At 49.2% G+C, this 25061-nt stretch overlaps 2 protein-coding genes across 2 annotated transcripts in view; one reads left to right on the forward strand and one right to left on the reverse strand.

Annotated features, from left to right (window-relative positions):
- The window catches only part of GGT5 (gamma-glutamyltransferase 5), a 34980-nt gene extending 33705 nt beyond the window's left edge, over positions 1 to 1275 (forward strand). The window contains exon 12 of the mRNA XM_035098935.3: positions 73 to 1275. Within this exon, the coding sequence (XP_034954826.3) occupies positions 73 to 219 (147 nt within the window). The 3' untranslated portion in view covers positions 220 to 1275. The remainder of the gene's footprint in view (positions 1 to 72) is intronic.
- A 1117-nt stretch (positions 1276 to 2392) lies between these two features.
- Positions 2393 to 25035, reverse strand: GGT1 (gamma-glutamyltransferase 1). The gene is made up of 13 exons (XM_035099183.3): positions 24922 to 25035; positions 19043 to 19247; positions 18808 to 18935; positions 16985 to 17074; positions 15833 to 16025; positions 14030 to 14187; positions 13473 to 13622; positions 11504 to 11640; positions 10160 to 10344; positions 6665 to 6792; positions 6279 to 6391; positions 4870 to 4983; positions 2393 to 3495 (listed from the first exon to the last, which is right to left on the reverse strand). Exons 2-13 carry the CDS (start codon positions 19234 to 19236, stop codon positions 3352 to 3354), a joined length of 1734 nt encoding a protein of 577 aa, XP_034955074.3. The 5' UTR covers positions 19237 to 19247; positions 24922 to 25035; the 3' UTR covers positions 2393 to 3351.
- Between the last annotated feature and the right edge of the window lie 26 nt (positions 25036 to 25061).

Below are 25061 nucleotides of genomic sequence, written 5' to 3' on the forward strand. Positions count from 1 at the left end.
CCTAAGGAAGCTTCCTGTGTTTGGAGGGATGCCTGTATTTCCTCTATCCTCCTCCTCTTCCTTTCCTTGCAGGGTGTTGTGGCGGCACTGCACCAAAAGGGCCACACGGTGAAGACGATGCCATGGAGCCTGAACGTGGTGCAAGCTGTTTCTAAGGATGGCCCCTGCCTCTTCCCCTACTCGGACCTAAGGAAAAATGGCCAAGCCTCTGGCTATTAGTAGCCCAGCGGCTATTGGGCCTGAGGCAAAGCCAGAGGGCCTGGAGGACCCACCTACCTGCCTGCCTGCCTGCCTGCCTGCCTGCCCCTCTGCACTCTCTCAGAGCAGCTGTTGCAGCTTTGCATCCACTTCTGGGTCTGGAAAAAAACACGAGTTTGTTGCAGCTGGATCCCTCCATCACACATATTTCTTTTTCCTGGAGAGAGGAAGAGAGAGAGAGAGAGAGAGAGACAGACAGACAGACAGACAGACAGACAGAGACAGACAGACAGACAGACAGACAGAGACAGACAACGAGAGGTGTTTACAAGAGCAGTGCTATACTGTGGAAGAACTGAGCCAAAAAACAGCCCTCGCTTTTGCTGCAGCCTTCGTCTCTCTCACCAGCTCCCAGCACCTTCTGTCCAGGCTTTGCGTCGAGATCCAAGGAAGATGGGCAGCCTCGCAGGGAAGAGCAGCTGGCATGAGTGTGTGGCATACAGTCAATGAGACAAGAGAAAACCATTTGCCAACATTTGCCACTCTGTGAAAGATCTGGGTTGTGGCGGTGGCAGCAGCAGTAGCAGGTGTCTGACGGGAGCCTGTGCTCTGCAAAGGACCTACCTGAGGATATTTTCTGCAGGCAGGCAGCTGAGTCACTTCCCTGGATAATGCAATGGTTCTGGCTCCTCAGAGGGGCAGCCAGCCAGCCAGCAGATTTCATGATGCCGGAGGCTGCAAAGTGCTGGGGACGAAACTTGCCTCATTGACCCACAGCCAGGAAAATGCCTCTTTCACCCTTTGGCAGCAAACTCCCAAGAGCGGACACTTGGTAGACTCTTTCGCTGTGTGGGATCACAAGTGCTCCGAGTGAAGAGAGAGCCGCTCAATGCAACAGCTGCACCAGGTAGTGGTTCCTAGTGTGCTTGGGGGTGTGTTTGTGCGCAGAGGGCATTGTTGATGCCAAGCAAGGAGCTTCATTCAGCAAAAGGACAGCTGTGCAGGATTTGTGTTTTCTTTGTGCAAGTTTGACGTGCAGAGTTCTATATTTTTTAATAAATGAATTGTCTCCTTTTATATATAGTCTAAATCTCTGGGTTCCTAGCTCAAGCTCTTACCTGCCCCCTCCCCCAATTTTACCACCCCCACGTATGGACTTACTGTAGACCAAGAGGGACTGGAGTGGGAGGACACCCTCCTCACTTGGGTTCAATTTTGCTGTTTCTGAAACTGCTGCTGATAAGGTGTCAGGCTTCAGGGACATGGCTCCTCCCTCCCCCCCCCCCAGCTTTGGCAGTAGATAAGCAGAACAATGAGAAAGTCTCTTACCAGTTAGAGATTTTAATGAACACAGCGAGAGTACAATGGAATGAAGGTGCTCCCAATTAAGGTTTCCACCCACTCCCGGTCATCCACATCACTTCTACGCCCTGCAACTTGATCTCGCAACCACTGTGCCTTATGTGCGGCCACCTTATCTACCCTCCTTGACCTTGGGCTGATCGGATGGACACTTTCCAGCAACATTGAGTCTGCTAACTCTCTCTCTCCCAGTGTTTCCTCTCCTAACTGTTCACCCCCCAGTTCTTCCCAACTTCTGCCTTCTGAACTATGTCCCTCGGCAAACCACTGCTCCAAATCTATACTGTCCCACTGCTCCTGGGAAGATTCAAGATCCTGATTAGGAGCAGGGGGAGGGGGAGGCTCCCACCATTCCTCCTCAGGGCTGCATGGTCCCTGACAAGGATGGAGAGAGGGGTGTTTCTCAAACTTTTTGGGGGGCATCACAGGCCATTTCTTCTGTCTTTGATGCATACACCTTCCGATGCAGCAAAATATGTACAAAAACATTTTTTGGGGGGAGGCCACCATTAACTGTGAGCCACCCCAGGTGTAGTGAGGCCATTCTTTCTTCAGGTGTTAAACCTTAAAAGCTTTTGCCACATTTACACAAACCTTCTTCATTATTAAAGTAAAAAAAATGGTTTTCAGCTGAGTTGCCCACAGTGTTCCAGCTCTCTAGTTGACAGCCCCAGTCCCACTAAAAACAAAAACCTTCTTCACAATGCTCTTGCTTTGATGGGCCTCTTTAAGTTTTCCCAAATGAAACAGTTGCTGCTGTTTCTGCAGTCTTATTTTTTTATAGAACAGTAGAAGGAGCGCAGACGCTTGGGACTAAAAAAAGAAAAGAAAATTCCAAGTAAAATATTCATTTTTATTGTTAGAAGTTTGGCCAAAGACAGCTTGTCATCCTCCTCCAGATGACTTTGCAAGGGGGCAGGATCTGACCCTTTGGCATTGTCAACATCCCCAGATATTCCCACTGGGGGGAAATCCACATATAAAGGCATTTTGGTCCGAAAGCTGTAACCGTCCAACACTAAGAACAGAACAACATTTTACTAAATGAAGTCGACTAAGATTATTTTAATACCTGAGAAGCAGTTATAAATGCTTTAATTACCCTAATTCATTTATTTATTTTTTAAAAAACCTACTGTTTGGCAGAGTGCTTACTTCCTGGACCAGCAGCTGAAGATTCTCTCCACTTCTGTTAATGCCTTTCAGTTTCTGAACGCATCAAAATCCACCACAGTCCAACGACCGTTCAGTCAACTCGGGCAGACCAGTTTCAATGCTGTTTCTTGTAAGATGTGAGATGTTGCAGCTGAGGTGACTGTTCTCATCACAATTCTCCCTCCCCCTTTTGCTCCTAAGTTAATCGTGAAGGCCCTCAAATCCATCCTATTTATGTGGTGACGATATCTGACAGGCCAGGAAAGAGTTTCATCGTGGAGGTGAGAATGAGGAAGGAGATATCCCTCGCTGCCTCTCATAGATCTTTCCTCAAGTGAACCATTTCAGACCAGGGCAATTCTCAAAACATCCTCATGCAAGCAGGCCCTTTCGTGGCGGCTTTCTCCATTTGTCATAACCAATATATGAATTTCCTCTAATACCATGGTGACTGGGGCAGTATGGATCAATGGTTGGAGGTTACTTCCTGGTTCTGAAAGATCTCAGAGGCATGGGATTTTCTCCTGATGTGTGATCCACCAAAGCCCAGTGCAGGTGGACTTGTTTCAGTGGGTCACCAGAAGAAACTGATCAATCTGCAATTATGTCTGTGATCCGTCCAAGCTTGGAGCCAGTTTAGTATCCTGCAGGGACTCCCCCCTTCCGAGGGTCTGAGGCAGCCGACCAGCCTTCTTCTGTCCGCAGGATGGCCTGGACCACAGCTCCCCTGCTAGTCCTCTGAATCTCGTGTCCTCTCTTCTTCAATCCATCTTCTATTTCCTGGACACAGAAAGCAGATAAATGCACTCACCAAGAATCTGATTTGACACCACTCTCCCTTCCCAGTCCAGCGACCCTCTCTGTTGCCGGCAGTGGCTGAGCCTTGCCTTCCTCAAGACGGCAACCTCCAGATGTCCTGGACTACAACTCAGAATCACAAGGCCATGCTGGCTAGCAGGAGATGATGGGAGTTGTAGTCAGGAACACCTGAAGGGCACCAGGTTGCGGAATGCAAGGCTAGCGGCTGCCTCTGTGGTCAGAGAGCCCTAGGTGTGCAGGAGGATCTCCCTCGGCTCCAATAAAGTGGGGCTCAAGCGTGGGGGGGGGGCAGGGGCGAGGGATGGTCTGCTTAGGACCTTGGAGAGCGTCAGCCAGGCAGTGCTGGGCTGGTACTTTTTTACTTCTGTGCAACGCGGCTCCGTACGTCATTTATTCATTCATTCAACAAGCTATAATGCAATTCAATATATTTTCTATAATAATAACGGTAATAATTTATATATTTAATCAACAAAAACCTTTAAGTGGTTCACATATAAAGCTCTTGACACTTGAGGCCCTTCCTTGTTTTTATGGTTGCAAGTTGTTTTAAATCGTTTTTAATACTGTTGTCTGCTTTAGGACCTTATAATGAAGAACGGGGTAATAAATAAATAATAATAATAATACGCACACAATACAATATTAATTAAAATATCAATAAAACCAGACTATATATATATCACCGATTTTATTTTGATACATTTTGTGTCAAAACATATTGACAGAACAGGTATGAAAATAAAACCAGCAATATAGATATAGATGCATGGTAAAATTGTATATTTGTGCATGTGAAATAGCCACCTCCCCTGCACCCATCTTCCCAGGCATCTGATAAAGGTAGATTGCCTTGGCCTATGGAGGTTCCATGGCTGCTCAAAAAGGCCTAAAATCATCTAAGATGGTAGCCACCTTTGGATCTATACTGTTCATCCACTGTGCATGGTGTGAGCAAATGCACGCCAGCAAATGGGCAGGCCAGAATTGGGGCGTCGAATGGCAACCTTTACCTCCTACCTTAAACCTGCAACTACACTGCTATAGCCTGTGAATTTTCTTAAAGTGAGCAATATTTGGTCAGCCCTGAAAAGCAGAAGCAGGCATCGTGGAGCAGCTGCTTTGAATGCAGAAGGTCCCAATTTCAATCTGCATTCGCAGCATCTCCAGGTAAGGGCTGAGACTATCTCCTGACTGAAACCGGTGCTGCCTTATCAGTGTGGACAGTGCTGAGCTGGATGTACCCCAATGGCTGGACTCAATGGCCCAAGGCCCTGATGTTCTCAGTTCTTCATTCCCAACCAACCACCCTTGCCCTCTTCGAAGCAGACTGACCTGCTCCACCTCATCCTCCAGGACGGTGATGGGAGGGAAGAGCTGGTTATGGATGCGAGGCTCCTCCACCGCCTCCTTAATGTTGTAGCCAAACCAGAGGGAGCGGAGAATGGTCTGGATGAGGAGAAAAACAAGGCACCCCATGTAGAGCACAAAGACACACAAACGCACAACCGTTCCTTAGAATGTGGACTCAAAGCAGCTCTCTGCCCCGTGTGAGGCCCCTCCAAGTGTGGGAGACACTCCCCTCATCCACCTCCACAACACGCCCAGCAAAGGCACTTAAAGATGGCCCCAACCAGGCTCCCCACTTTCCCACTCTCCATTTTCTTTTACTCCAAAGAGCTCAAAATGGCGCACCACCTTCTCCCTTGAGAGGGACTGGCCCCCAAGCCACTCAGAGAACTTCATGGCCAGCTGGGGGCTGGAACCGGAACCTCCCCAACTCCTAGCCCAGGCACCCCCAAACTTCGGCCCTCCAGATGTTTTGGACTACAATTCCCATCTTCCCCAACCACTGGTCCTGTTAGATAGGGATGGTGGGAGTTGTAGGCCAAAACATCTGGAGGGTCGCAGTTTGGGGATGCCTGTCCTAGCCTGACATCCTAATCATGCTGGCTCTACCCTAATAATAATAATAATAATAATAATAATAATAATAATAATAATAATATATTTATACCCCACCCATCTGGCTGGGTTTCCCCAGCCACTCTGGGCGGCTTCCAACAGAAATATTAAAATACAACACAGTGGAACCTCGGTTTATGAACACCTCGGTTTATGAATTTTCAGTTTACGAATGCCGCGGACCCATCTGGAACGGATTAATTCACTTTCAATTACTTTCTATGGGAAAGTTCGCTTCAGTTTATGAACGCTTCAGTTTAGGAACAGACTTCCGGAACCAATTACACCCATGCTTCGGGTTAAGTACGCTTCAGGTTGAGTACTCCGCGGACCCGTCTGGAACGGATTAATCCACTTTCCATTACTTTCAATGGGAAAGTTCGCTTCAGTTTATGAACGCTTCAGTTTATGAACAGACTTCCGGAACCAATTGTGTTCATAAACCAAGGTACCACTGTAATTTATTAAACATTAAAAGCTTCCCTAAACAGTTCCCTAAGGCGAGTGAGCCTTCCCAGAGCCCTCCCAAAGAGCTAGAAGAAGAGGTGATTTTAATCGCTAATGCCTTGCACCATCATGAAAGACATGACCCCCCACCCCCCACCACCCCATGTCTCAATGCCCTTGGCTTCCAGACTAGGCCTCTTCTTCCTCTCACCCATAGTTCTGGGGCAGCAGGGTCTCCTCTGCTGCAGGCCTTGTGGCTGCGATGGACCACCCAGGGTCCTCCCCTTGCTCCTAAACCTGTTTGGCTTCTCCTCAGCCCACCAACAACCTACCATAGCTATTGCTGTGGTGATCTTTGTTCCTCCAGAAGCACCAACCATCATCCGGACCTTGTTCTCCTTATCCACTAGGATAGACGGACACATGGAAGACAAAGGACGCTTCCCTGTCAAGGAGATGGGCAGTTAGATGGGCATTCCAAGGCCTCGGCCTTGCTAAAAAGCCCGCTTACCCACCAGACCTTAGCAGGAAATCCAGAGGTGGAGGAGACTCGAGGCTGGTGTGGACCAGAGGGGTCTTGCAGTGTCCTTTGGCCAAGAAAGAGGGGAGGCAGAGAAGAAGCGACCTGCCCCTTGGGCAGGACCACCAGCCAAGCTCTTGCCTGGAGAGTTGGCCAGAATGCAAAGCCCCCAAGAGAAACACTCCAGAGGCGTGTTACCTGGGGCGATGAAGTTTGCCACAGACGGGCGGACCCCAAAGCCGTTGACGATGTGCGGGGAGCTGAAGTCATCCATCTCGTCATTGAATAGGATGCCACTCACCGGAGAAAGGACTTCTGAGCCAAAGCTGAGCAGGACAAAAAGACAATGTCAAGTCCACTGGTGGTGGAAGCAGGAAACGTGGGCTCCAGAAAGAGAGCTGCCTCAGACAGATGTTTGTGGCCAAGGATAGTCTAAAGAGACACATGTGGTGTAAACCACTGAGCCTCTTGGGCTTGCCGGTCAGAAGTTCGGTGGTTCGAATCTGCGCAACGGGGTGAGCTCCCGTTGCTCTGCCCCAGCTTTTGCCAACCTAGCAGTTCGAAAGCATGCCAGTGTAGGTAGTTAAATAGGTACCGCTGCGGTGGGAAGGTAAACAGTGTTTCTGTGCGCTCTGGTTTCCGGCACTGTGTTCTGTTGCGCCAGAAGCAGTTTAGTCATGATGGCCACATGACCCTGAAAGCTGTCTGTGGACAAACTCCAGCTCCCTTGGCCTAAAAGCGAGATGAGTGCCGCAACCCCATAGTCGCCTGTGACTGGACTTAACTGTCCAAGGGTCCTTTTTACCTTACCAGCATCACCACCTCACACACACCAGTTTGGGACACCTGTGCACAAAACGTGTGCTTCTGAGCAGCCCGTGTGCCAGGTAACTGGGCCTGTGTCTGGTCTCTCCTCTAGGCTCTTTGGCAGTCACCAAACCTGTAGGACGGTGCTTCCCAAAGTTTTTCAGGCCACTGCCCCTTCGGTTCCATAAACTCATCCCCAGTGCCCCCTACCCTCTGACACTCCCCTGCTGCCCTCTTGCCTCTTAGCCCCTCTCCCCAGGTCTTCACCCCCACCCCCAACCCAGGGAACAGCTTTACACAATTTGGGAACCACTACTCTAGAAGACAAATAGCCCATGGCAAGGACTCCTTAGCTACCATTCATGCCTGGGTCTTAAAAATAGCTCTTGCTCCCATCCTTTTGTAGTTACGAATGTAAGTCCAGTGCTAAGTCTCTTTTAAATGTTTTTCTTTTTTTAAAAGGAAGAGATTAGTATCTCAGAAATGCTGGAAAAGTTTAACGTTCATTATCAGGTTATGCTGAGCTGACATAAACACATTTCTCCAATGAAAATAGGGACGTCCTCTTCCATAATAAGAATTTATTATTTATACCCTGCTCATATGAGTGGGTTCCCCCAGCCACACTGGGCAGCTTCCAAAACATAAAACATAAAATATTTTTTTAAAAAACTTCACTATACAGTGGCACCTTGGTTTAAGAACCGCTTAGTTTATGAACAACTTGGATTTAGAACGCTGCAAACCTGGAAGTAGGTGTTTTGGTTTGTGAACTTTGCCTTGGAATAAGAACATGTTTCGCTTCCTGTTGAGTGTGTTCCATTTGTAAATGGAGTCCCCCGCTGCTATGGGAAAGCACGCCTTGGTTTAAGAACGCTTTGGTTTAAAAATGTACTTCTGGAACGGATTAAGTTCGTAAACCAAGGTACCACTGTACAGGGCTGCCTTCAGAGGTCTCCTAAAGGTTGTATAGTTACTTAGCTCCTTGGCTTGGGGGGTCACATAACTCCATGACCAATGCAAATAGGGACGGCCTACCATACCCTCCAGCATTTCTCTGATTTAAATAGGGATGGCCTATAAGGGAAAGCAGGACATTCTGGGATTAAATCAGAAACCGGAACAGCTTCTGTAAATCTGGGACTGTCCCTGGAAAATAGGGACACTTTGAGGGTCTGTAAACATTCATCCTTTCCAGCATCTCTAAGATAAACTATTCCTTCTTTTTTACATTATTGGGTGCTTCCTGTTTTTTTGTGTGTTACAAACATTTCTCCTGCATGGAAAAGGATTGGATGCTTAGAAAAAGAGGCTCCTATGTGCAAACACTCAAGAGAGGGGAGAGGAACCTGGCTTTGAGCCGAGTACCTGGGGGGTCTGATTCTTCAGGAAAGTACAAATGGTTTGTGTTCGTTTGGCTGGGTTAGATTATGTTTGGTTTGCTCCACCACCAATATAACCCAGTGCTGACACCATGTGGAAAATGTCCCTTCTGCAACTGCTGTTGGTGAAAGATGTAACGGGCAAGATTTTCCTCCAAAACCATGGAATCGTAGAATTGTAACAGTTGGAAAGGGTGGAACCCAAAGGGCAGGCATCCCCAAACTGCGGCCCTCCAGATGTTTTGGCCTACAACTCCCATGACCCCTAGCTAACAGGACCAGTGGTCGGGGAAGATGGGAATTGTAGTCCAAAACATCTGGAGGGCCCAAGTTTGGGGATGCCTGCCAAAGGGTTTTCTGGTCCAACCCCCTGCAGTGCAGGAATATTTGATCCCAGGCGCTCTCTTTGGCCCTAAATCCATTGGACTAAATATTTATATTGATTTTTAACAGTGTTTTAGTTGCTTCTCTTACCGTATTACGCGGAATACAACAAAATACACTGTACAAGAAATAAAGGAAGCAATTTAGGTGCGATTTAAAATTGTGCAGCACATTGTTTTTAAACAGAGATTGAAAGAGAGATAGGATGGCCCATCTGCTAGGGAATCTTTAGCTGTCATTCCTGTCATTCCTGGGTGACCCTTGGGGCAGGGGCGTAGCAAGGGCGGCGATGGGGGCAGGTTGCCCCAGGTGCCACCCTGGAGGGGGTGACGCTCGGCACCCCACCCCCCACAACTCCCAAGCCGAGCCCCGCTGCCTGGTATAAAGCCTCGCCCGCCGCACCGAACAAGGCTTTCTTGAGGCTTGTCTTGGGAGTCACGCACTACCCCTCTACGTAGCGCGCATGCGCAGCGTCGCTACGTAGCGAAGCATGCGTCATACGTAGCGGTGCTGCTCATGCGCACCATGAGCGACGCCCCGCCCCGGGTGCACGGCAATTTGTCACTCCGGGTGACGCAGCGGCTTCCTACGCCGCTGCCTTGGGGTCCCTACCAACTCTACAATTCTATGATTCTATTATTATAATAGCAGGCAGAAAAAATCATTATGTGGCCCTCAGCAATGCTAAGTGGTTTGGGGGGAATTTGGGAACCACTGATTTAGATCTAGTTCAGTACATATCCAGACATAAACAGCTTTGTTCCCCTTGGAGCCAGTGGTGAGGGTCTGTGCGTACCCAGGGAAAGCAGTGTAATCCATCAATGGGTGGGGAAAGACTGTCATAGAATCACAGAATTGTAGAGTTGGAAGGGACCTTGAGAATCATCTAGTCCGACCCCCTTGCAATGCAGGAATATGCAGCTGTCCCATACGGGGATCGAACCTGCAACCTTGGCATTATCAGCACCGTGCTCTACCCAGCTGAGCTATCCAGGCTCCTCTGAATTAATTCTTCCCCCACAGCCCGTTTCAGCAGAAGCCAATTCTCCACTGCAAGTTCCCATCCCAGCCACTGTTGGCAGCAGCCCCCTACACAGGAAGCAATGCTCAGGTCTCCTACTATTGGTTGATGGTGCCGGTGGCAGCCACAGCGGTCCCGTCTGGAGACACCACAGAAAGGTGGGATGTCCCAGAGTCATCTGGAGAGTAATATTCTGGCTCGTAGTAGCTGACTTCATGGGTCTCATTGGTGATTTTGGCCCACAGCTTCTCCGAATAGTGCTCCGAGGTTATGTTTTCGATGACCTGGATGGAAGGAGAGAAAGCAACGGCAGTGGCGGTTATCACCGAATCGGCACCTGACTTGGCAGTGTGGGGTATTTAAAATGCAGCCAAACCAGCCATTCATGTTTTGCTAGATGGGCACATGATAGGAGCTGAAGCTCGCAGAGTTTTCCTGTAAGTTAGCTGGAGAGAACTCTGTGAGAGACACTCCCACTGTGCCCCCTGACACGGGGAGGGCATATCTTTATTTTCTCCTACCTGCCTGGGCACAACCTCTCTTTCCATCTCGTTCCATCTTTTCCCACCATGCCAGCAATGTGAGAACGCCCCCTCAATCAGTGTTCCAAACTCAAGACCACATTTTAAGCTAGACCCAGGGGTCAGCAAACTTTTTCAGCAGGGGGCCGGTCCACTGTCCCTCAGACCTTGTGGGGGGGGTCCAGACGATATTTTGGTGGGGTAGGGGAAATGAACACATTCCTATGCCCCACAAATAACCCAGAGATGCATTTTAAATAAAAGGACACATTCTACTCATGCAAAAACACGCTGATTCCCGGACCGTCCGCGGGCTGGATTTAGAAGGCGATTGGGCCGGATTCAGCCTCGGGGCCTTAGTTTGCCTACCTATGAGCTAGACTTAAGTACATCTTTGTAATCAAATGGCCGCTTTAAGCCTGCCTGAACAAAGCCAGTTACTTTTCAGCAAGTATTCTGAGTGAGTAAATGTTTTGTTTTGTTTTTACAAGACTGGTTTGTGTGTGGCTATTGTTTTAAGGGGGAGAAAAGAGGGAAATAACAGGAGAATCCAGTCTGCCTTCAAAGCAACCTGGATTGGCTGAAACTAGCCTAATAATAATAATAATAATAATAATAATAATAATATTCATACCCCGCCCACTCTGGGCGGCTTCCAACAGAAATATTAAAATACACTAATTTCTTAAAGATTAAAAGCTTCCCTAAACAGTGAGGGCTTTCCGTATTAAGCTGTAAAGGGATGGGATGCTGCTGAACTCACAAACATGAGGAAGGAAGGAAGGATAACAGCTCATAAATATAGCCTCTCCTAGCTTCGATTCACACCCCAACAGGCAAAACGATTGAAAGCTGGCCCTCTGCCACTGAGCTAAATAAGCCCTTTTATTACTCGGATATTACAGAAGAGCGATGGACTTACCCCGGCAATGTTGACAAACGCAGGGTCCCCCAGTAATGTCCTCTTGGCATAAGCAAAGCGGAAGGCCTCAACAATGCGGTGGTATGTCAAGACCTTTTTCTCCAGAGTTTCCACGTTGCTCCTGGAGAAATTAAATTCTGCCAGAGAGAAGCAAAGGTTGGGTATCAGACAGGTGAGCAGAACACCTGCTACAGCTGAAGCTGGCAAGGGTGCAATTTGAGCCAAACCAGGAGCGTTGGGGCGTTGGGGAGAGAGTCCTTGTGGGAGGGGGCATGGCAGCCAGTCAGCGTAATGGGCGCATATCCTTGCTTGGCCACATGCAGGTCGCTGGGTGACCTTGGACCAGCCTAGCCTACTTTGCAGGGTTGTTGAGGGGATTAATTGAGGAGGGGTGGGTGGCAGAACTGTGTAGGCCACCTTGAGCTTTATGGGCAGGAAAGGTGGGATATAAATATTGTTGTTGTTGTTGTTTATTTACACCCCGCCCATCTGGCTGGGTTTCCCCCACCAATCTGGGCGGCTTCCAACAAATACCAAAGTACATTAAAATATCACAGATTAAAAACTTCCCTAAACAGGGCTGCCTTTAGGTGTTTTCGAAATGTCAGGTAGTTGTTTATCTCCTTGACCTCTGATGGAAGGGCGTTCCACAGGGCAGGCGCCACTACCGAGAAGGCCCTCTGCCTGGTTCCCTGTAGCTTTGCTTCTCGCAGTGAGGGAACTGCCAGAAGGCCCTCGGCGCTGGATCTCAGTGCCCGTGCTGAACAATGGGGGTGGAGATGCTCCTTCATGTATATAGGACTGAGGCCGTTTAGGGCTTTAAAGGTCAGCACCAACACTTTGAATTGTGCTCGGAAATGTTGTTGTTGTTGTTGTTGTTGTTGTTGTTGTTGTTGTTGTTGTTTAGTCATTTAGTCGTGTCCGACTCTTTGTGACCCCATGGACCATAGCACGCCAGGCACTCCTGTCTTGCACTGCCTCCCGCAGTTTGGTCAAACTCATGTTCGTAGCTTCGAGAACACTGTCCAGCCATCTCGTCCTCTGCCGTCCCCTTCTCCTTGTGCCCTCAATCTTTCCCAACATCAGGGTCTTTTCCAGGGAGTCTTCTCTTCTCATGAGGTGGCCAAAGTATTGGAGCCTCAGCTTCACGATCTGTCCTTCCAGTGAGCACTCAGGGCTGATTTCCTTCAGAATGGATAGGTTTGATCTTCTTGCAGTCCATGGGACTCTCAAGAGTCTCCTCCAGCACCATAATTCAAAAGCATCAATTCTTCGGCGATCAGCCTTCTTTATGGTCCAGCTCTCACTTTCATACATCACTACTGGGAAAACCATAGCTTTAACTATACTGACCTTTGTAGGCAAGGTGATGTCTCTGCTTTTTAAGATGCTGTCTAGGCTCAGAAATGTACTGGGAGCCAATGTAGGTCTCTTAGGACCGGTGTTATGTGGTCTCGGCGGCCGCTCCCAGTCACCAGTCTAGCTGCCGCATTCTGGATTAATTGCAGTTTCCGGGTCACCTTCAAAGGTAGCCCCACGTAGAGCACATTGCAGTAGTCCAAGCGGGAGATAACTAGAGCATGCACCACTCTGGTGAGACAGTCTGCAGGCAGGTAGGGTCTCAGCCTGTGTACCAGGTGGAGCTGATAAACAGCCGCCCCGGACACAGAATTAACCTGTGCCTCCATGGACAGCTGTGAGTCCAAAATGACTCCCAGGCTGCGCACCTGGTCCTTCAAGGGCACAGTTATCCCATTCAGGACCAGGGAGTCTCCCACCCCCGCCCACCCCCTGTCCCCCCAAAAACATTACTTCTGTCTTGTCAGGATTCAACCTCAATCTGTTAGCCACCATCCATCCTCCAACCGCCTCCAGGACATTCACTGCCTTCACTGGTTCTGATTTAAAATATGACAAACAAGTAGGCATTTTTAAGCCTCTCATGCCTAAAGAGAAGGAGAAAACTTACCTTTCAAGATGTTAAGCGCCAGGGCCAGCACAGCACCACTAAAGGGCGCATTGGGTGCAAACATGGTGAGCTCCCCTATGTGGACCTTTAAAGGATTTTCATCTAGAATCGGCGTGTAGTCTCTCAAGTCGTCCAGGGTGATGTTCCCTCCTGGAAGAGAACGTGGGGATTGGGTCGACATCTGAACCAGGAGTCCCAATTGAATAAAATATTTGGGGGGCCCAGCCAGGTAAGCCCCGCCCCACATAATTGACCACTAGACCTGGGGCACGCATGCTATTTGAAAGGCAATGCCCATCAACTTTTGGGTGGGGCAAAGGAATCTCAGACCCTAGGAGTTGGCTCCCGTGATCCGGACTGAACCGGAGCTCCCAGGATGCCTTGGCAAGGATTTTGAAGGCTACACCCCTGCCATGGGTGGCAAAAACAATCAGTGTGTATAAAGGAGAGGTGGCTAGTCCATAGGACTTCCAAGCTGCCAGTGGGCTTTTCATGGAGTTTGGAAATGGCAGTGGACCTTCCCCATATAAGCCCTCTGCCACATCCAGATTTCTCACCTGCTGCTGTGATGTCGGCTATAATTTGCTGAGCTAAGCTCCCGGTATAAAATGCATCCGGACCCTCCTCGGCTAAGATCTCGTAGGTGCGGGCCAGTTTGGGGAGGGTGAGAATCTCATTCTCCTGGAGGACTTTCCCTTCTCTGCAGAAGACCGCACTGGTGGGGGAGAGGGAGAGGAAAGACTAGGAGAGTTGGCCACATGGTGGTCTTGCAATAAGGTTAAAGCTTACTGGGAAATGATATATAATGAATTGAAAAGGATGTTCAAAATAACTTTTGTTTTTTTAAAAAACAAAAAAACCCAAAAGCTTTTCTTTTGGGAATTATAGGGACAGAACCACCTAAATTGTATAGAAATTTATTCATGTATGCTACTACAGCTGCAAGAATGTTACTTGCCCAAAACTGGAAAGAAGCAGAAGTCCCAGTAAAGGAAGAATGGATACAAAAACTTAACGGAATATGCAAAAATGGCAAAACTTTACCGGAAGAATAAGAAATCAAGATACTGGTAACAAACTTTTTAATAAAAGAATGGAAATGGTTTACTGAGTATTTAAACATAAATTGTAAACAGATGAAAACATTAGCAGGATTATTGTAATAGCCAGTTTTATAAGAGTATATATTTACAGTAGATGAATAAATGAGCAAGTTAAATGAACTTGGATATGGAGAAGATATTACAAAATAAATGTGAGGAACTGCAGAAAGAGGGGGAAGGAAGACAAATTTTGAAACGTTAAATGGATTGTAAAATGAATGAAATGTATAAATTTGATAAGTATAAATAAAAAACTTTTTTTTAAAAGGAGAGCTGGCCACATGGGTGCTTGGGTGCTGGATCTGAAGGTACCTCTCAGGGCACCCCAACCCTGGGCACTCCCAGCTAGATCACATGGCAGTACTGTAACCTCCTAGATCAGGGTTCCCAAACTTCGGTCTCCAGATGCCTTTGGACTACAATTCCCATCACCCCTGGCTAGCAGGACCATGGCCAGGGATGATGGGAATTGTAGTCCAAAACCAGCTAGAGCCTCAAATTTGGGGAACCCTGTCCTCAATGGAAGCATGTTGAGGCAGAAGGCAGCACCGTGGGTCACCTTCCAGGGTCTACAGTGGATGGGGAGGTTTGCAGGACATCCTCCCCCAGCCTGGCAGCCTTCAGATGTTTTGAACTAAAACTTCCATCCACCCCAACCAGTGCAGCCATATGATGCTAGGACTTATGGGAGTTGTAGTCCAAAATATTTGGAGTGCATCAGACTGGGGAAGGCTGGTGTACCTTCTCCCTTTCCTCAATGCGGATACTGAACACCTGAAGAGGGCCCAACTCTGCACATGTTCAGGTGAACTCTGCATGTTGACTGGGGGGGGGGAGAGCAAGCGATGCCACCACTTGCTAATCTGCCTGAGGCAGCAAAATGTCTGGTCAGTCAGACTTCCATAGAAAGGCCTCTGAGCCTAAAACATGAGACGTGCTTTGTCGAGAGGCTACATGTCTTCAAGGGTTGTTTGCTGTGGGGTTTATTAAACTGGAATGAACAACTGTGACGACCTAAATGAGACAGACAGAGCGAGCTGGCAGCCTGTGGAGCAGATTTGGCCCCTGAAGCCATTTCATCAGGCCCTTGGCAGCCGTTCCAAATCCCAGCCAAGGTTTGCTGACAGTTTGGCGGCCTCCTTTGGCTCTGATCTCCCTGTGAGGGAGCCAACCCCATCACCGCTCCCTCAGTTGAGCTCCCCCCCCCCATGCTTTTGACTTCCCCGTGCCACAGAGTGCCTTACCCCCAAAACCTACCACATGGACGGGTTGCTCTCAATCGCTTCCTTTCTAAACGCCAGGGCTCCTGCCAGGCCTTTCCCAACCGGGAAACCCTTCCGTGCCAGTTCGATGCTGGGCAGAAACAGCTCCTTCCACGCCAGCTTGCCGTGCCGTTTGTGAGCCATTTCGTAGCCACGGATCTCTCCCGGAATTGCAATGGACAACCCTCCTGGAACGGGCAGAGAGCAAGCAGATCAATACACCGTGGGGCACAAATACTCTAAACAAACAAACAGACAGACAGACAGACAGACAGACAGACAGACAGATTTCTTGCCCTTGGTGCTTCGCACAAGTTTCCCGGGCAAGGTAGTTATTTTAGGAGGTTGTGGACTCTGTTTCATTGGAGGTCTTAAAGCAGAGATTGGATGGCCATCTGTCATGGGTGCTTTAGTAGAGATTGCTGCACTGCAGGGGGTTGGACTAGATGACCCCACGGGGTACCTTCCAACTCCACAAATTTTATGATTCTATGATTCAATAGACTAGTGGGATACTTTTTAAAATAACTGTAAGATGGAGCTTCTTACTCATACTCTTCCTTGGAGAAGAAAACATGGCACAGCCCAGATAATTCAGACTGAAATTCCCAGGTGTCAGAAGAAGTTATTTATGTATGCAACAACTGCAGCCTGTGTTTTGTTAGCCCCAAAATGGAAAACGACCGAGGTCCCAACTAAAGAAGGATGGCAACTTAAGTTGACAGAATATGCCCAACTTGCAGACTTAACATGTGGAGTAAGAGAACAAGAAGAACATACGTTTAAAGAGGACTGGAAATCGGTTACTGAATATCTGGAAAATGATTGGATACAGCTGAAAACGCTGGCAGCCTTAAGATAATTCCAACAGTTTAAATAAGTTTGGATGGATGCAATAGTGGAAAACAGATGAGTATAGTTTTTGTAAAATATGCAGTGATTTAAGATATGCAAAATGAACCATGGTAAGAGAAGAAGTCACTGATATCTTAAGGATATTTTTTCAGACTCAGGAATGGAGGTAGATGAGGAGTGTTTAGGACAACTTCAGGAACACCTTTACCTACACCACAATACTCTAGAGGTGCCACCCTACCTGGATCCCAGCCTGCCAATATCACCAATGAAGAATTTCCCACTCCTTTACCTTTCTTGGACAGCTGTGTGTCATTGCCAAACATATCCCGGAACGCATTTCTTGGCGCCGTCTCCCTGGCATTGATGACTTCCACTTTCCCTTTCAAGAGGCAAAAAATCCGTCTCAGCATCTTGTCCACAGATTGTCAGGGGGAGTCAACACAGTGATGGATCTGGCCAAGTCGGAAATTGGCACACTCTAGGACCACATCGCTGCAGTGCTGCTGGCTGGTTCGCACATTACGTTGACCAAAGGGAGGGGCAAGCTGTTTCTCCATGCATGTACAAGTGTCGGTGTGGAAGTGCCCAGTTGCTGATTGGTATAGCTCAATCATTGCGTACGCACTGACGATACGCTTGTTGAACTTTACAGGTGAACAACTCAACAGCAGCAGTGGACAACTCAGCTCTTTGTGTTGAAAGCTGCCTAACACTGGTATTATACTTTGGTAATGTTACCTTATATCTAGAGTAGCCCACACTGAGCAAGCTTTGTTATCCCATTCCTCATTATAAGGACTGCTTGGTACAGCTATATTGACTTAGTAATCAGGGTGGGTGCAAGACACCCTAAATTCCGAGTCAAGCTAGTGTTAGAATTTAATTAAGGTCTGCGTGTTAAAACTGGCTGCTAGACCCGTGTGTGTATTTGAGTATTTGTTCTAAGGGCTTCTGACCCTATGGAATCAACATGGGTCAAAAGTTAATTAAGCCAAGCCGGTGCTTCCTGTGATGTGTCAAAAGCGAATTAAGCCAGGACTAGCCTTCTGCGGGTGGCGGGATGAGGATGGTGCTGTGTCTAAACCACTGAGCCTAGGGCTTGCTGATCGGAAGGTCGGCGGTTTGAATCCCCACAATGGGGTGAGCTCCTGTTGTTCAGTCCCAGCTCCTACCCACCTAGCAGTTCGAAAGCACATCAAAGTGCAAGTAGGTGAATAGGTACTGCTCCGGCGGGAAGATAAACAGTGTTTCCGGGCACTGCTCTGGTTCGCCAGAAGCGGCTTAATCATGCTGGCTACATGACCCAGAAGCTGTCTGTGGACAAACACCGGCTTCCTCAGCCTATAGAGCAAGATGAGCACGCAACCCCAGAGCCGTCTGCAACTGGACCTAACGGTCAGGGGTACCTTTACCTTTAACCTTCTGCAGGAGGCAATAGCCTGGGGATAAGGAGCGATTAGGACAACAAAATATCAAGGGGAAATTTAATTTGCAAATGGGTGGGTTCCCTCCCCCCTTTCCTCAAATGAGAGTTAGCTTTAAAGTGTTCTACGATTGCAGTTAGGAGATATGAAACGGACATAATAAGCAGCAGGCTGGAGTGACAGCATTTGAGAGCAATGGTTGGGGTCTACTTAAGTCCAAGGCTGCTGTGGTTAAATATAGGAGAAGCCAGAACCTCTTGGGGTGTGGATGCTTTGAATCCCTCCATCATAAGCTCAGGTTGTATAGATATGTAAATATACCATATATCATAAAGACACCACAGTCTCCCCTGTGCCTCATTCCCAAAAGGAAACTCAGACCTTAGGTGAGCACACCTAGAACCCCTGGAACCTCAGAGATTTGGGTGGCGTGCAACACTGTTTTCAAGAAAAACATACCGAAGCCGGGGGGGGGTCTCTGGTGGCTTCCCGCAGAGCTGGTGCCCCTCCAGGTTCAAGACTACAATCCCCATCAACCCCAACCAGCTGCCTGGGGCTGATGTGAGTTGTAGTCCAAAACATCTGGGGGCACCCAGTTGGGAAAGGCAGCCTTAGCAGCTGCCCCAGGCAGGCAGGCATGTCTTGCCACCCCCTTGCGGCAGAAAGAGCTCCCTCTGCCCATCCTTACCGTCCGCTGTACGAATGAGGAAGACGAGCCCCCCTCCGATGCCCGTGCTGTGGGGGTTCATCAGGCCCGCGCAGAGGAGAGCTGCAATGGCAGAGTCCACAGCTGAGCCGCCCTTTTGAAGGATATCGCTGCAGAAGACAAAGCCTTGTCACAGCCCAGCAGACAGGGGCGGCGTCCCTCCTCACCAAGCTTCCTGCCACCTGGGGCGGCGGGGGGAGGGGAGGGACCTGCCTACCTGCCCACGACAGAGCAGGGCCCTGCGTCTGCAGCCACGGCAGCACTCTTGTAGATGTAGCCATCTTCTTGGGGAGCAAAGGATGGCTTAGAGCGGAGCCCAAAGAAAAGGCCAACGAGAGCCGCGAGGAGGAGGAGCAGCCCAGTCAGGGCCCCGATCTGCAGGTGTTTCGAGTTCAGTATCAGCATCTTCATTTTGGCCGTTTCTGAAGAAAAAAACAAGGGGAGCTCAGAATAGGGCAAGCAGAATTACCTTATTAACTATTAGGTTTGTATACTGCCCCTATACCTGTAGATCTCGGGGCAGTTCACAACATAAAATTACAATATAAAAACACAAAATACATAAGACGGTAGTGACATTTTTTCATAACAGTAGAAAGAAACCAATAATCTTCCCTTCCACAAACGGCATTGGGTGCCAATCAGTCCAAGGACTGGTTGAAGAGGAAAGTTTCCACCTGGCACCTAAAGGTGTATAATGAAGGTGCCAGGCAAGTCTCGCTGGGGAGAGCATTTCACAAACGGGGAGCCACTGCAGAAAAGGCCCGTACTCATGTTGCCACCCTCCAGGCTCTCATGGAGGATGCACGTGAAGAAGGGTTTCAGAAGATGAACACAGAGTCCAGGTTGGTTTATATTGAGAGAGACAGTCCTTTAGGTATTGTGGTCCTGAGCCGTATAAGGAAAAAGTAGCACCATTTGGGGCTTTTTAGATTAGAGAATAGGGACCCAGGTGGCGCTGTGGGTTAAACCACTGAGCCTAGGGCTTGCTGATCAGAAGGTCGGCGGTTCGAATCCCTGTGACGGGGTGAGCTCCCGTTGCTTGGTCCCAGCTCCTGCCAACCTAGCAGTTCGAAAGCACGTCAAAATGCGAGTAGATAAATAGGAACCGCTACAACGGGAAGGTAAACGGCGTTTCCGTGTGCTGCTCTGGTTCGCCAGAAGTGGCTTTGTCATGCTGGCCACATGACCTGGAAGCTATACGCCAGCTGCTTCAGCCAATAATGCGAGATGAGCGCGCAACCCCAGAGTCGGTCACGACTGGACCTAATGGTCAGTTGTCCCTTTACCTTTACCTAGATTAGAGAATAGGCGAGTAGGAGGCAACATGGTGGAAGTTCATCAAGTTATGTGCAGCATGGAGAAAGTGGCCAAAGAATTTTTTTCCCTCCTCCTCTCATCAGACTAGAACTTATTTTCCAACAGGGAGTCCAAACCATCATCAGCCTCCCTCTCGCCTGCAATATTAACAGCGGACTACATTGCAGGGCTGTTGTAAGCTGTTCTCTCTCTCTTTCTCTGCTTCAGCCCAACTCCCAACTTGCATTAGGTGCCTGACAACTCTGGACAACACTGCAGGGTTGCTGCAAACCAGTTGGAATCTGTCCTGCAGGATTCAGGGATTATCTTAAGGATGCCGGATACCACAAGCCACTCTTTGCCAGCCGTGGCCTCTTCCAGACTGTGGAATGGAGCCAATTAATTGCATTAATTGGGGGAAGTGGCATAGTTCTACATCAGAAGGCCTCAAGTTCAGTTCCCAGTGGCATCTCTAGGTAGAGCTGGGAGAAACACCTGTCTGAAACCCTGGAAAGTCATCGCCAGTCAGTGTAAACAATGGACCAATGGTCTGACTTGGGATAAGGCAGCTTCCTCCCCACCCCACCCCACCCCCGGAACTGGTATTTCCAGAATTATTTTTGAAATATTCACGCAGTCCGAAGGAGCAGAGAGTCTTGCTGGTAACCTGAGCAGATCCTTTCACTCTCTGGCTAGTAAAGTTCTTCTGCTCTTGGGCAACTGGGCAGAGCGCAAGAACCCTTGAAAGCAGACAAAGCTAACTTTTGGCACACACCAGGAATTAAACCTGTCTTCCTTGACTGCGGTTTCCTGCCCGTCTCTGCGCTTGATCTGTTGGCAATTAACCCAGTCATCCCGGAACAAAGAGCCTTGTCAAGCAGACAATCCACATTTGTTTGCTTGTGTTCTTTGGTCTGTTTTAAATTGTTCTATTAGATTTTTTTATGTTGTACAATCATATGGTTGTAACTCTCCACCCCACACACCCCAGGACCTTGTGGCGACAGGTTAGGGTCAGAAATCTCTTAAATAATATAAATAATTTTCCCTTGGCCATGGAGCAGCAACTGTGGGGAGAGAAACAGAAAACCATGCAGGGAGGGGGCGGGCAAAGAGGCTCTTTCCCATTTGTCCATGTGCAAAGGGCATCTTTAGAGGGGAGGTGGGATACCTGGAAAGGGTTGCTTATATGCATTTGTGGCCAAGGAGTGATGGCAGGCGATCTTACTCCTTAATAACCCCATCAGCAGGCTTTGAAAAGAGCTTCTTCACGCAGCTCTCTCCCCCCCCCCCCCAAACAGTAACAAAGAAAATCTGTTACTTATTGGTGAGTGTAAATATATCACATATGAGGTTTTTAATTAGGCTTGCTCTGGCAGACAAGTGGATCGGACAAAAACATAGCACACACAAAAGACAGAGCCAGTGTGGTGTGGTGGTTAGAGTGCTGGACTAGGACCTGGGAGACCAGGCTTCAAATCCCCACTCGGCCATGAAGAAGCTCACTGGGTGACCTTGGGCCAGTCACTGCCTCTCAGCCAAACCTACCTTACAGGGTTGTTGTGGGGCTTAAATAAGATGCAGGGTGGAGGGTGGGAGTAGAAGCATGTATTGGAGGGAAAGGTGGGAGATAAATGCAATAAACAAAGTAATAGTAAATAAAACAGGTATCTGAAGAAGTGTGCATGCACACGAAAGCTCATACCTATGACAAACTTAGTTGGTCTCTAAGGTGCTACTGGAAGGAATTTTTTTACTTTTTGTTTTGACTACGTCAGACCAACACGGCTACCTACCTGTAAGTAAAACAGAGTCCATGGTGCTGGGGGCGACCGGGGCTAAAATGCACCTCTCAGCTTGGTGGTGCATCTAGATTGTGGTGGTGGTGGTGAGCATTTTATGGACTTAATTCTAGCACTTTGCATGTTCCAAGATGGACTCATTGTTCTCTGGGATGTGGGGTCCCTTGCCTGAAGCTTCCAGGCTGCTGGTAGTGAGAAACGGCTGGCTCTCATTCTTGCCTGGGGGGGGGTGCTATACTGTGTTCTCCCTTGACTGCTCTGGTGGGAGAGGTGCCCAGACTCTCAGGCTGGAGTTCCATTATGCCATTGCTGGGGCGAGATTGGCCTGTGCCCGAGACGCACCCGACTCTAAGCCAGCACCTGCCTGCCCAGCTTAGGCCCTATTCTGTCTGCCTAACACTGGTCCAGATCTCCAGTGGGACTGAGCAGATGTCTCTTACTCTTGTGCAGCCTGGGCTTGTTCTGTCGGGGCTTGCAAAGGGTTAGGTCTTAGCATAGCTGCCAAGTTTTCCCTTTTCTCACGAGGAAGCCTATTCAGCATAAGGGAATTTCCCTTAAAAAAGGGGATAACTTGGCAGCTATGGGTCTTAGCTATGCTGTGCAATTCCCCTTTCTAATGGGATGCCACAGCCAGAGGTTGCATCGGGAACCGTGCCTGCCTGTGAATGAAGCTTCAAGCTTCTTTGCCCCTTTGCCAATATGCTGTTGGACTCCAGCTCCCATCAGCCCCAGCCAGGACGGCCAATGGTCAGGAAAGATGGGAGCTGTAGTCCAGTTATTCCTGGAGGGCTGCAGGGGTCCCACCTTTGGCGTGCAATATGCCTGGGGCTCCAGAGGATTGCAAAGGGGCTGCAGGGGTCCCACCTTTGGCGTGCAATATGCCTGGGGCTCCAGAGGATTGCAAACGGGGCCTTGTTCATCATGGCAGCACACCTCTTCTGGAGCTTCCTCCCGACGCTGGCCAGGCCATCTGAGTCCAGTGGCAGCAGCGGCAGTGGCAATCCAAGGCTTGTTCCGGGCAGGGCTTGACCCACCCATGCCAAGGGAGGCTCTTGGCTGGCGACTACCCCAAGGCAGGCCTTGCAAAAAGCTTGCTCCCCTTACACGGAGAGGAATGCAAGAATTGGGGCCCCAGTCTGGCTCCACACTGGTTGGGCAGCCTCTGTGTGTTTGTCAGAGGGGCAACTCCCTTCCTGCAAACAGTTGAGGTGAAATCACATCATCTGATGCGGCTCGCAAGCATCCGAGAATCAGGAATAGCCACAGGTGGGTTTCGATTCCGAGTGCTCTTTTTCTGTCTGTCTTAGGGAACAAATGCTTCTTGGTCTGATATGGTGATTTGCATGATCCAGTGACTCAGCTTGGGATCAGAGCCCGTGATCACAGCAGCTAATCCTGGCTTAACCAGCACTCTCCAAACCTGTCGCATGCACAGCAGACAAGGAAAAGGGGGAAGATTTAAACCGTTTCCTGCCGTTTCACTGGCTTCCCAGGGAAGAGGCTGTCAGAGAACCAGTGTGGTGTAGTGGTTAAGAGCGGTAGACTTGTAATCTGGTGAACCGGGTTTGTGTCTCCGTTCCTCCACATGCAGCTGCTGAGTGACCTTTGGCTAGTCACACTTCTCTGAAGTCTCTCAGCCCCACTCACCTCACAGAGTGTTTGTTGTGGGAGGAGGAAGGGAAAGGAGAATGTTAGCCGCTTTGAGACTCCTTCGGGTAGTGATAAAGCGGGATATCAAATCCAAACTCTTCCTCTTCTTCTTCTTCAGAGGACAGAAGCCCTCGGAAGGGACGGAGCACCCCACCTGACCTGTGGGCACAAGTGCAGGCCTTGACTCTGTGGGTTTCAGATGCCTGCAGGGCACTAACCATCATCTCTGCTCTCAGATGCAGCACTCTTTCTTTCTGTGGGACCCCAGTGCAGGGCGAGAGACCTTCCCAGGAGGCTAAGCCTACCAGGACCCCTTGTCTCCCAACAAAAGCAGTGGGAATGAAGGCACCCTGCAAGTAGGGTAACACTTTGTCCCCCTCCCCAAGGCATATACCCTACACAGGCTGCACTGCTTTGAGGAGAACGTGGAAAAGGGAATCTTCTTCTGAAGGGGTTTGCAGGGCCCCTGGAATACTCAGGGCTTTGGTTTCAAAGCATGCATTGCCACTCCTGAGCCTGACTAACAGGAAGGCATTTCTGAGATATACATTAAAGGCATTGATCATTGAGGAAAGGCAGCAATTATGACTCAGGGATCCTCGGAGCAGCTCAGACATCCTATTTGCCCCACTGGAGCCAACATCGGCATGTTTGGGTGTCTGGCTGGCTGTCGAGAAGACCAGGACTACCTGCCCAGGTAGGACCACCTGAGGGGGACCATATGAGGTGGTCCCTCTCAATTTGCTCCATCCTCCCTCATCGTCTCTGAACACAGGGAAGAATTGGCATGCTCGTGGCACCCAGAGCCCTAGAAAGGGCAAAGGCTGCCCTTTATCTCGGAAGCAGCCTTTGTTTTCAACTGCCCAAGGTCCAAACAGTCACTTTCAGCGCTCTCAAGGGCCTGGCCAGGCAGACTGGGGACCTTCCCCAGCCCCTTGGAGAGGCAGGACGTCCTCACCCCAGCCTTGTGAAAGGTGCCCTCGGATGACTGCTTGAGAAAGACAAGCTCAAAGTCCTCAGGGCACACAAGAACACCCTTGGTGCGGGGCCCTGGAGCCCAGCCAGGAGGAACTTCACATACGAAATGAGAAATGTTTATGCAGATCCTTTGGCTCCCTAGAAGAAATCCTGGTATGTGCGGATAAATAACGACCTAGCTTCAAAGGAGTGTCCCTGAGCCTGCTTATCAGGATATATCAGCATCATTAAATACAGCAAATTTTGTGTACCTGAAAGGGAGACAGGTCTCTCTCTGCTCAAGGGAGAGACGGAGGCTGCCCAAGCCACTGTTTACCCTGGCCAACGAGGGTAAACAGTGGCTTTACATAAACAGTGTGTTACATACCTTTGGGGAAACTGAGGCACTAGCTGGGGCTGGCTTTGGAATCCACGGAGGGATGTTTGCCTGCTCTTCGGATCTTCTCCTGCAGGGATTTTGGTCCGTTAGGTGAGGCTGAGCAACAGCAGGTGGACTTTATAAAGGGG

The sequence above is a fragment of the Zootoca vivipara genome, chromosome 16 (assembly GCF_965207765.1).
Source record: "Zootoca vivipara chromosome 16, rZooViv2.hap1.1, whole genome shotgun sequence".
Taxonomy (NCBI): domain Eukaryota; kingdom Metazoa; phylum Chordata; class Lepidosauria; order Squamata; family Lacertidae; genus Zootoca; species Zootoca vivipara.